This window comes from Arachis duranensis, chromosome 6 (genome assembly GCF_000817695.3).
Source record: "Arachis duranensis cultivar V14167 chromosome 6, aradu.V14167.gnm2.J7QH, whole genome shotgun sequence".
Taxonomy (NCBI): Eukaryota; Viridiplantae; Streptophyta; class Magnoliopsida; order Fabales; family Fabaceae; genus Arachis; species Arachis duranensis.
The window spans coordinates 92,834,293-92,846,510 of NC_029777.3; the positions used below are offsets into that span (position 1 = coordinate 92,834,293).

The 12,218-nt window shown below is 35.3% G+C and overlaps 2 protein-coding genes across 2 annotated transcripts; both read right to left on the reverse strand.

Annotated features, from left to right (window-relative positions):
• Positions 1–1,008: 1,008 nt before the first annotated feature.
• Positions 1,009–2,781, reverse strand: LOC107494637 (sugar transport protein 10-like). Its single transcript, XM_016115677.3, has 3 exons — positions 2,329–2,781; positions 1,691–2,251; positions 1,009–1,497 (listed from the first exon to the last, which is right to left on the reverse strand). The coding sequence occupies exons 1-3, from the start codon at positions 2,779–2,781 to the stop codon at positions 1,027–1,029; spliced, it is 1,485 nt and encodes a 494-aa protein (XP_015971163.1). The 3' UTR covers positions 1,009–1,026.
• A 3,958-nt stretch (positions 2,782–6,739) lies between these two features.
• LOC127748509 (uncharacterized) lies at positions 6,740–10,024 on the reverse strand. The gene is made up of 5 exons (XM_052263099.1): positions 8,043–10,024; positions 7,753–7,898; positions 7,461–7,573; positions 6,965–7,016; positions 6,740–6,883 (listed from the first exon to the last, which is right to left on the reverse strand). The coding sequence occupies exons 1-5, from the start codon at positions 8,407–8,409 to the stop codon at positions 6,740–6,742; spliced, it is 822 nt and encodes a 273-aa protein (XP_052119059.1). The 5' UTR covers positions 8,410–10,024.
• Between the last annotated feature and the right edge of the window lie 2,194 nt (positions 10,025–12,218).

Consider the following 12,218-nt stretch of genomic DNA (forward strand, 5'->3'; position numbering starts at 1 on the left):
TGAGAAAGGGTGGTGATGAAGAGAGAGGAGGAGAATTCGAAACGGGGGAGACGACAATTCACGCTTTCATTTAGGGCACGATTACCATCGGATGTACTGTCGAAAAAATCCAATGGTAACGTTTTCCGTGTTCCCAAAATCGCAACGTTTCACTAAACAAGGTTACCATTGGATTTACCGACCGGTAAATCCGACGGTAGTAGAGCACGCCATAATTTCTTTTTTTTCGTCAAATATTACCGTCGACGTAACTGTCGGAACATCAATTCCAACGATCATATTTTACGGTTACGAATTTATAGCCAAACCCGATGATAAAGAAGTCGCTAACGTCCGATGCTAAATCCGACGATACTCAACATTTTTCTTGTAGTGAAAATAACTTTTATTTTCCAATAAAATATAAAACAAATATTTGTTTTAAAATATAAAAATCCTTTAATCTTATCACAAAATAAAAGAAATGATTTTTTTAGTTTCGTCATAAATTATATCAATCTTCTATCTATTTGTTAAAACATTTCGAAGGTTAATTCTCGAAGGTCATTTAAAATAAAAAATTATTTAAAAATTAACTAATATTAATTAAAAAAATTAACCTTTTAATTATACTCATAATTTTAATTAAAATTATTTATAATTTTGTAAGGACCAAAATATATTAAGAGTTAATTTTTTCAAGTGTAAAAAATAAAATAAGTTTATTAGTGTTGATTCAAGAAAAGGAAAGGAAGCCAGCAAAATTTGATGGAAATAAAATTAGGATATACTTTGATTAGCATTCATAAAATTATTTATAGAATGGTCATTTATAAAAGGCTAATTTTATGGTGCCTATGAGTTGGTGTCTAAATTTAACTTAACTTGTTTGTTATAGTACATTTTTAATAAATAGATACCACTTTTTACACACCATAACATTCACCTTTATAAAATACCTTCGATAACAACTACCAGAAGAAGTTGCTTGAAATCATTAATAGCAGGTTTATACTTGTTCCAATAAATTCTGACTATTCCTTCTAATTAATTTGAAAGAGTAGCTTCGGAATTGTTGTAAGCCCCAGCAACGAGATCTTCACATTCAGGCATATACTTGTTCCAAAACCAGTGAGACTTCCAAACATAATTCATTTCTTCAACAGGGACGTTCTTAGTCTCAGGTAACAAGAAGGCAATAAAAATGGTCATGACGAGCACCCAAGCAGCAAAGAAGAAAAAGAGACCAAACTTGAAATGGCAAAGCAAGCTAAGAAATATTTGAGCAATGCCAAAGGTAAAGAACATGTTGATTGCCACATTAATAGCTTGGCCTGCTGGTCGAACTTCAAGAGAACATATTTCGCTTGGTACCAACCAACCTAGTGGCCCCCATGACCATGCAAATGCTGCCACATATAAACAAATAAACAACAACAGGATGTCTGCTTCTCCTTTGTTAAATGATCCTTCACCATTCAATCCAAACTTCATGCCGATCATGATTCCAACCACAATCTACAGTCCATGCATGCAATAATACTCTTGCTTAGTCTCGTCATGCATACAAATTTTGATATAAATTTATTTGTATTTGAGTGGAAACTCAGGTACAATTAAGTTTACGTGAAGTTAATAATTGAGAGTTGTTAATAACTCTCAGTCATTAGTTTCACGTGAAATTAACTGCACCTAAATTTTCATCTTTTACCTGAGAAACAAGCATCTGAGCGCCACCTTCAAGAAACAATAGCCTTCTTCCAAATTTGTCTACACAGAAAACAGAGACAAGTGTAGCAAGAACATTAACACCTCCTGTGATAACTGCAGACATGAGGGAGGCATCATTGCCAAAGCCCAAAATGGTAAAAAGCACTGGAGTGAGTTGTGGCCTATATCTGCGTCTTGTAATGTTCTTCCATGGATTTTCCACCTTACTAGCCGCCTCACTTGCATCAACAAGATCTTGATATTCCTCATCAACATTGTTGGTGCCACGGATTTTCTGCAACATTGTCTTGGCTTTTACATGTTGCCCTCTTTCGATCAAAGAGTTTGGTGTTTCCTCTAAGAAAAGAGACCCTACACACAGCAAAACTGCTGGCACAGCTCCAACTCCCAAAGATACTCTCCACCCATTTTGGTGCTTCGAAGTTGCATAGTTGATAAGGTTTGCACCTAGGATTCCGATTGTGATCATCATTTGAAATCCAATGTTGAGTGCTCCTCTAATTTTAGCCGGAGCCATCTCAGACAAGTAAATCGGCACAGACTATTTTAACAAACAATTATTAGTCTTAAAGAACTAACTATTATTAATGCATGTGGATTAATGATGTCATTTCTCACCTGATTACAATATCCAACACCAAAACCTAGAAATATTCGACCGATGATAAGCATTTCAACGTTAATTGCAAAGCCATTCAACAGTGCTCCAAGAAGGAAAAATAAGCCACCCAAAAACATGGATGGTTTGCGTCCAAACAATCTTGAGGTTGTGGCAGCAAAAAAAGAAGCTATTAATGCTGCAAGATACAGAGAGGAGGTGAATAATGTCAATAGCTGGTTGTCAAACTTGCAATATTGATTGGTACTGGAATCATCCAGCATTTGTTGATATACAACTGGAAAGAATTTAACCAAGAATGGTTCCATAGATGTGACTCCTCCCGTGATACCAAGATCATATCCAAAGAGAAGGCCTCCCATAGCAGCAACGAAACATGTAATTAACACGAATGCTGTCACCTTTCCCTCGTATTGTCGTCTACCACTTTCAATATAGGCACCTCCTGCCATCTTGATATGATTGTTTTTTTTATTTATATTTATGTCTAGCCTTAACTTGCTACAAGAAAACACCACTGATCTTCTACTAATTAATTATGTTTTAGCTTTTTTTTTATACTATCTTTTTTCTTCAATTTATCTATCTCACTGTTGTAGTGATGATAATAATTAATCGATAAACTATTCTTTAATTTATAGGATATTATATTCACTAAAAGATTTCTTTAAATTTCTATCTCTTTCCTTTTTTGGCCCTCCCACCTCAATGACACCAAATATGCTCTATTCATACTTGGAATACAAAATTTTTGTTATTGTGTATCTGTCAACAACCAAACATGTTTTATCCCTCTGTATATCTATTTTCAGTATTTTAAGACACAAACCAAACACACTATAATAATAATAATAACAAAGTGAATTATCCTCTACCAACTCCTAAGCAATATTATACACTACCTCCAATAATACGAATTTAGCTTGTGCAAGTAAATCATTGTTGTATTCTTTTTTTTTTTCACAAAGGATTTTGAATCTCTTACAAAATAAACTAAACTAAACCAACAAAAGAAAAAATCAAGGGAAACTTTTGTTTTTTTGGGGAAAAAAGGCGAGATCCCATATCCAAATTCAATGAACATTGTTGGAAGTTGGCCTAAAATTCAAAACACGTTTCGATAAATCTCACTACAAAAGTTGACAAGTCGAAATATTTAGTCTCTCCACTCTCCAGTACCGAAATCCATCCTTTGAGCTCTAGTTGTCTCCTGTTTTAGCAAATTAAAGCATGTGATTTGTCTAGATTAACATGTTGACCTAAATCAATTGCACTGACAACAATAATAGGATACATTAAAAAAATGTGTTGCTTATTAGTTGTCACGAATAAAGATCCATGCAAACTCATCAAGTTTCGGAACTTCAATGTCAAAAACAAATTAAGGCCACAATGTTAGAATATTATCTCAATGCGGAAAGGTGCCTTTGCAGAAGTCACACTACAACACACACTGTAGATAGCAATTCATTTTTATGTTAACTCAATAATAATAAAATTAGACTTTAAGTTTAAAAAAATATATTTTAAATAACTAGCTTTGCACTTTCTATTTTCTTTCCTTCAATGACTGATGATGTCTTTTTTTAATTAACAATGGAGCTAAATAAGCCCAAACAAAGACAAAACTAAGAAGCAACTATCCTCAAATGGCACGTGCCAATCGCATCAGAATGAAAGCAAAGTGAAATACATGAAGGTAAGGTAAAGAAAACATGACAACTAACCATCAAGCTATGCCCAAAGTTAGCAAGTCCATCCGCACACGAATTCGCCTCACGGTACTGGTGATTCAAATTCCAATTACATAATTTGCCACACCTATCCTTGATAGCCAAGACAATGGCCTTTAAAGAATGACATTCAATCCCTTCCTGGGAACACAGTTTCACTGCAGCCAAAGAATCCACCTCAATATGAAGGCTTTCCAATCCAAGAGTTAAAACTAAGTCAACACCCAGGAAGACACCCCAAAGCTCCGCTACTGTAATAGTTCCATAAGCTAAATTGGCACTAAAACAAGCAATAAAATTTTCATTGCTATCCCTAATAATGCCTCCACAAGCAGCTCTCCCATTCTGCAGGACATATCCATCAGTGTTTAATTTAAAGAAAGGCGAATTAGGTGGCATCCGCTTAACTTGCTTATCAATGAAAGTACCCACTTTCTTCTTTACATTGCCAACAGTAGTATACGCATGTTGAACATCATTGGCAAGATGAATAGCAAGAGTAGCTAACTTTCCTTCTTCTAGAACCTCAATGGCATAAAAAATAACCTTATTGCGCCGGTACCATAGCAAATCCATCGTGGTAGCAAAAAAAAGAGGCCACGCACGGCCTTTAGAAGGAGTATTGGGAGATAAATTATCCAACAACTAGATCAAAAGAGGAGTGTCGAATAAGTTATCGGTCACCAAATTGTTGTCAATGCTCATCCATGTTCTTCTTGCAACTTCACAATCGCGGAGGATATGGAGCAAAGACTCAGAAAATTTATGATAGACACCACATTGATCATCCGATGTCATGTGTCGTTTACAACGCTGCTCATTGGTAAGAAGAGCCTCATTTGCAACAAGCCAGCAGAACGTGCGCAACCACTGTGGGGCCTCGAGCTTCCAAATTTGACGGAACAGAGATGACCTATCCTCTTCTGCATTGCTAAAAAATAAGGCACCAACTAACTTCATTAAAAACTGGCCATTAGATGTAGGGAGCCAGGCCAAACTATCTTCCTCAAAACCTGGTTCTGGAGGCTTAATGGTAGCAATAACCAGGAGCCAATCCTCACCCAAAATCAAGGAAATCCGTTCATAATCCCATCTACCATCAATAGCATAATCACATACATGTTCATCAAGCATGTCCTCAATAACCTCCGAGTGAACAAAATCTACGAGATTGTGAATACCCGGTATCTAATGATCCGACAAAAAATTCATAATATTCCCTGCACCCACCCTCCAAATCAAATTATTTTGAAATATCTTCTAAATGCTTTGAATTCCTTGCCAAATATTAGAACTTGATTGATGCTTCTTAAAGGAAGGAAGAGGATCCTCCCCATAGCCATATTTGCTCCGGATCACTTTTTACCCATAATTTCTCCTTATTCTGGACAAGCTTCCACGCCAGTTTCATTAAATTGGCATTATTTGTCACTTTTGCTGGTCAAAAACCGATACCCCTTTGGTTATTTGGGAGGCATAGTTTATCCCAACTAAGCAAATGTGGCTTTCACTCCAAATCAACACCATCCCAGACAAAATTTTTACAAACACTATCAATTTTATCACAAATACTCATAGGAAGCTTCATTGTTTGCATAACATAAAAAGAAATAGTCACCAAAGTAGATTGGGCTAGAGTTACTCTACCGGCTAGAGAAAGGCTCCGGAATTTTCAAGAGTTCAGTCGATTCGACATTCTATCAATGATAAATTGAAAATCTTCCTTTCGAGCTCTACCATGAAGAAGAGGAACACCCAGATACTTACCCAAGTTATTCGTAAGTCTCAAACTAAGAGCATCACTTAACCTATGTTTTCTTTTGAAACTCATATTATTTGAAAAGAAAACACAAGACTTAGCAAAATTCACCTTTTGACCTGAATATCGGCAAAAAAGATCCAAGATACCACGCACAACTTCTACTTGATCCATAGTTGCTTTTCCAAAAAGAACAATGTCATCTGCAAAAAAGAGGTGGAAGAGTTGTGGACCTCCCCTGCTAAGCTTAATAGGCTCCCAAATTCTATTATTCACTGCTACCAAAATTATTTGAGACAGGCGTTCTATGCATAAAACGAAAAGATATGGAGAAATTGGATCACCCTGACAGATTCCTCTACTCGGGGTGAAAGAGACTGAAGGTGACCCATTCCAAAGAACCTGCATCTCCGCTGACGAGTAACAGTGAAAGATCAAATTAGCTAGATTGTTGGGAATGTTGGCCTCCAGTAGAGTAATTATGATAAATTGCCATTTCAATCGATCATATGCTTTTTCAAGATTGATTTTAATGGCCATGAATTCACCCTCACCCTTTTTATTTCTCATAGTGTGGAGGACCTCTTGTGCCACCAAAATATTGTCCGCACTTTGTCTGCCTAGAATGAAACTGCATTGAGCAGGGCTAATAAGTTTGGACATGATTTCCTTCAGTCGTTGAGACACAATCTTGGTAACGAGCTTGTATGATACATTACACAAATCAATTGGCCTGAAATGCCCTATGGTCTTAGGATTATCAATCTTTGGGATAAGGGAAATATAAGTATTATTCATTACTTTAATCTGTTGATAATCTTGGAAGACCCTTTTAACCCAACTGATTAGAGAATCTTTAACAGAAGACCAATTTCTTTGATAAAATATCAGAGGCAAACCATCAGGACCTGGAGCTTTCTAGGCCCCCATTGTGAAGAGGGAAGTTCTAATCTCATCAACTGTCACCTCCTTAGTCAACATTGTTATATCCTCCTTAGAAATCGTTGGAAACAAACCCGAAGCTTCCAATCTCTCATACCCGGAATCTTTCGTATAAAGGTTCTGAAAAAAATTAAGGCTATGATTTTGCAACTACTGATCTTGCTCAATCCAAACACCTGCTTGGTCTTTCAGCATACTTACTCTATTTCGTCTCTTTCTTGAAGTGGCTACACCATGAAAATAGAAGGTGTTCCTGTCTCCATAATTTAACCACGTACATCTTGAACATTGCTTCCAGTATATTTCTTTTTGAATGAGCAAATCTTCTAATTGAAGATCTTCAAGGAAAGGAATCGGCTCAAAAGAAAGATTTGCAGAAAATACCATTAAGCCTGGCTAAAATGCGAGATTTTCTCTTTGCAATATTATCAAATACTTCATTATTTCAAAATTTTGCAACGGACATGAAAGATGAAATATTATCCTCCAGCAAGTTATTAGTACACCAATTATTAATCAATAGCGCATGAAAATCCTTATGAACAAGCCAAGGAGCTTAGAAACAGAAAGGTCTAACGAAGGAATTACCATGATAATCCAAGTTAAGTAGGATGGGCACATGGTCGGATTTCAGCTTCGGCAGGTGCTTCACCAGGGCCTACGAGAACGCAGAGACCATGAGTTATTTGCCACATACCTGTCCAGTCTCCTCCGGATGGTCCCCCGGCTGCCAAGTAAAGGGCCCAGTGTCTGCACTTGTAAGCACACAATTAAAGTCGCCACCCACACACCAATCGTCCTGAATGAGACCTGCCAATCTTCAAATATTAGACCAAAGATCTGCCGCGGAGCAATATTGGGAGATCCATAGACAACAGTTAGAAACCAAGGAAGCTCGTATTGACAAGCTATCCTCAGGTGGACAAATTGCCTATGCGATTCCAGAACCTCAATACACCAAAATGTATCATTCCACAACACCTAAATACCTCCAGAGAAGCCAACACCTTCCACAAGATGCCAAGAAGAGAAACCAAACTTTCAAGCAATGTTTGTTGCCTTTGTTCCAGAGATACGAGTCTCCAGTAAACAGAGTATATTAGAGTGATAACAACCACATAAATCCTTAACCAACCTGGGAAAACCTTTAGATCATACACCTTTGTAGTTCTATGTTATTATATTCATAATAAATAACAATAACGGAAGAAGGCAGAAAACACAGTAAGAAAATATTGAAATCAGCTATTACATAGGAGTGGGATCATCCACCCCATACCTGTTGAAGCTTGCTCCACCATGGGAGAAATTGAGACAGAAACCACAGGAGAGTTTGCATCAACCATTGCTCCGGGGTCCGGTGGATTTGACGTTGTACCCACGTCTCCCATATTGCGATTTACTTTATTTGCAGCCCTGGTATCCTCCTTCGAAGGAAGATATGTTTGAACATAGGGAAGCCCTTCCAAGCCCAGCTTGTCACCTCCAGTCATGAATTGTGCCTGTCTAATCAATTTAATTGAGTGCCAATAATCATCTTCCTTCCGATTTTTTGCTGCAGGACTAGGTGAGGAGTCTACTTCTTTCCCCTTATTCACCGTTACTTCAAAACTTTGACTCTCTTCTTCCTTCCTCTCCATTCGCATTTTTGATACCCCTTTGCTCTGGATAGCAAACGGATTAGACTTGAGAATGGAAAGAGTCTTCCCAGTTTGGGTTTTCTTACTTCTTCCCTCCTGAGACGGAAGTTTTAATTTCTCCTTCTTTCCTTCAAAATGTTTGGGCGTGTGAGTTGAGGCTATGTTGCCCAAATAAAGAGTTATTAGGTCTTTGGGTTCCTCATTGATCAACAAGTTGAAACGTGAGCCCAGTTGAACTTGCACTTTGGGCCCTGGCCCACTTCCTTACTTAGGGCGAACTCCTCTATGTTGGTTCTTGCTCACAAGCATCTAAGGCCCAAAAGAAGTGGTTTGATTTCCAACATTCTCATCAACCCTCCCCGTTGACTTTGCTTGCACCTCTGTCACAATCCCCCTTTCTTCGGGAACCACTTCCGAATTATTCAGAGCCAGATTAGGTGCATCCAAACCTTCCCCATTTGCTTTAACCATGGGAATGGTCTCCGTCATTGCCTCTTGCGGATGCATCTTGGCGTTCGTGACTCCTCCATCAGGAAATTCCTCCCTTCTATGACCATACCTTCCGCACCCAAAACATATCAAATGCAAGCTCTCATACTCTATCCTAAACTCTCGGCCTAATACTTCAATGGCCAAAACAAGTTTATGCCGTAAGTCAATCTCAACGCATAGCCGCACAAATTTTCCCCTCAAGTGAATTGACGTGGTTTGGTCAATTTTGAGCATAGAACCTATCTTTCCCTTTACTCTCCACAAGAACGGTTGAGTGTATAATTCCACAGGTAAATCTAGAATCTACACCCATATTGCAATTCTTTGAAAATCATTAGCATAAGGGTTAAAGAATGGTCTCCATCTCTGTACCAAGAGATAATGGTCAGCAGCTTGCCAAGGGCCTTCAAACAGAGCGTGTCAATAATCTTCCTTGTCTAGGAATCGAACTAGGAAAAAATCCCCAGTTAAGTCAATGACTTTGACTTCACCTTTCCTTGCCCATACCCGTTAAATGCAAGCATCCATAGCACGGAACCCCAAGCTTTTCCCCAGAAGTTTGACGATTAGGAAAAACTTCCAAGGCTTGCACCATGTATCGTATTCTTCCAGGGACACTTCAAGTATAGGTTTTGGATTGAAGGGGGCTGCTTCCTCCGTGGTTAATTCCACAACCTCATCCAGAGAATAATCCTCAGCCACCAATTGAACAATCTCTGCTGGAGATAAATCCATCTCGGCTCCCCCTAACATCATACTATCCTTATAAGAATAGCTCCTCGTCGTTCCTGAAGCTACCATACCCGTCAGTACAGAATCCGATTTACTCCTCTGCACGGGAGGAGGTTGGCTCTACCGTTCACCAACATTATCCATCACCATCGTAGTGACACCTTCTTGTTGCATGGTACCTCCTCTGCTTCTGGCAGAATTTCATCCCCGTTGGGTTTAGCTTTCTTGACACTTCTTTGTATTTAGTCCTTTTCTAGAGAAGATTTTTCCTCTGCTGCCGCCTTAGGGTTTAGAGAGCGTTCCATTTCTAATCTATTATCTTTGTTGATATTGACTGAGGATGTCTTTGAGGTTAGAAGCAAATTATCGGTGTTGTCAACATCCTGAAATTACAATTAATTATTAGTTATTTATATAAATTAGTCAATTAGATACTACCAATGACAAAAAAAATAAAATAATTAATTGATTTTTAATAGAAATTATAATTGTAACTATACCCACAAATTGAATAGGATAACCTTCTATGAATTTATTTATAAGGTCCACATTATCAGTTATCTTTTTAACTTATAATAAGATAAAAAAATATATGGATTATCAGATATCTGAATTTCAACAATAAAAAAAAAAGATCTTGTCAATTAGGTTGAATAAAAGTGTGGGTATATCCAATAAACCTCATTTTTGCAGGGTATCATTTAACATATTAATAATGAAAAAAAAACATAAAAATTATCATTAAAAATACCTCCGTCAATGTTTCTAGAAATAATTAAATATATATTGCTTAGAACCTACCAATAAGAGTGGATCAAATATCTCTACACAACTCTTTTTTAATACTTATTTTGTCTCTTTATCAAAGACTACAAAACATGCATCGTCATAGTCATCCATGATACCAAACTTGATTTAGTACCTGATTAATAAAAAAAATATAGACCTATTCAATATATAATCCATTGTTATTAGACTTTAATTTAAAAAAAATAAATAAAAAACTTTGGAATTACGAATAAAAAGGCGGCCACAACTATAATTTATATTTACCAAAAAATAAAAAGTTTAAATTTATAGCTAAGAATCCAAAAAGAATTGATTACCCATCATTGACTTTTAATTTAATAAGACTGTACTTGATAGATTTGTGATCATTTTCAAAAATTTTTGTACTTTCAATTTCAGCAAGATATCCAATACTATCTAAAATAGATTAAGATAAAAAGGGTTTGTTGTCAATAACTTTGCTAAAAAAATTAATGAAATAAATAAATTTATTAACCAAATAGGTGTAATCGAATTCAGAAGTATTGAAAGTATCAAAACTCAAAAAACTAAATTCATATTGTGGGATAATTGACGATTCCGGAAGTCTGTACACATCGATATATTGGTTTAAATTTACCATATATTCATGATGTGTAGTCTTGAAGTTACCTACATTGCACCCAACACTAAAATATGTGATTTGATATACCATTCTTTCTCTTAGCAATTCCACGAATCGAGATACAAAAGCCTTTTAAACTGAGGTATGTATTTTTTCTCTCTAGAATTGATGAACAAAAATCAAAGGACAACTAAAATGAGGTAAATAAACATATTTTAAATATCAATAATATAAATTATTAAATTTAATATTATTTAAAAAAGTGGTAGGAAACTCATGTCTTTATCGAGCCAAACCATCTCAGTCGAGCATGACAATAGAGAATTTTCGTAACTCGATAGTGTCCAAAATCTTATCACTCGTAAACATACACACAAATTATCCTATGATTGATCTCAATAATTTTGTGAACACGAAACGCCATTAAAAAATGATAAAAAAAATTTAACGAGAGTAATTAATTGTACTAAGCAAGAAAGATGCAGTGCTATGCATTTCTAATTGGTACTTTTATAATTGACTTATAGCTAAAATTTTCTTAAACTTAATTGACTTTGATTTAAATTTAAAATATAATCCTAACAACTAACTAAAAAATGATATTATGTAAACGAAATTATTGTTCTTACATGAAAACTAATTGAATAATTATTAATTATTATTGTTATTACGTGAAAACTAATTCGCACTTAGTTATAAATCTCAAGTGATAAAACTAATTCGCACTTAATTCAAAAGATAATAAAAGTATCATAACACCATAAAATATAATAATTGAGTATTACACCAAAATTATACCAATATATAAAAAAATAAACGACAATAATTACGTGAACTTATTAGTTTAGGAATAAATTTAAATTAAAATAAATTTAAATTATTTTTTTAATTTTAATTTATTAGCTTAAGAATATGAGGTAACTACAATAATCAATAATTAAAGAGAGTAATATGTAAATAATTTAAAATTTAAAAGATAACAACTTAAATAAATAACTTAAAATTTGAAAATGACCATTTAAACAAAATACCTTAAGCAAATAATTTGAAATTAAAAAGTAACCATCCAAGTAAATAATAATTTATAATTTATAAATAAAACTTTAAAATTCAAAAGAGTAATATACAAATAAATTAAAATTAAAATTAGAAAGTAACAACCTAAGCAAATAACTTAAAATTTAAAAAATAACCACTT

What these genes read in the sequence shown, in the direction of transcription:
- LOC107494637 (XM_016115677.3), bottom strand. Translation starts at nt 2,781, where the DNA reads ATGGCAGGAGGTGCCTATATTGAAAGTGGTAGACGACAATACGAGGGA. An exon ending in GTGTTGGATATTGTAATCAG is followed by an intron (nt 2,252 to 2,328) that starts GTGAGAAATGAC and finishes TTGTTAAAATAG; the next exon opens with TCTGTGCCGATTTACTTGTC. An exon ending in CTCAGATGCTTGTTTCTCAG is followed by an intron (nt 1,498 to 1,690) that starts GTAAAAGATGAA and finishes CATGGACTGTAG; the next exon opens with ATTGTGGTTGGAATCATGAT.
- LOC127748509 (XM_052263099.1), bottom strand. Translation starts at nt 8,409, where the DNA reads ATGCGAATGGAGAGGAAGGAAGAAGAGAGTCAAAGTTTTGAAGTAACG. An exon ending in ATCCGGAGGAGACTGGACAG is followed by an intron (nt 7,017 to 7,460) that starts GTATGTGGCAAA and finishes TTATGGAGACAG; the next exon opens with GAACACCTTCTATTTTCATG. An exon ending in CAAGAAAGAGACGAAATAGA is followed by an intron (nt 6,884 to 6,964) that starts GTAAGTATGCTG and finishes AATTTTTTTCAG; the next exon opens with AACCTTTATACGAAAGATTC.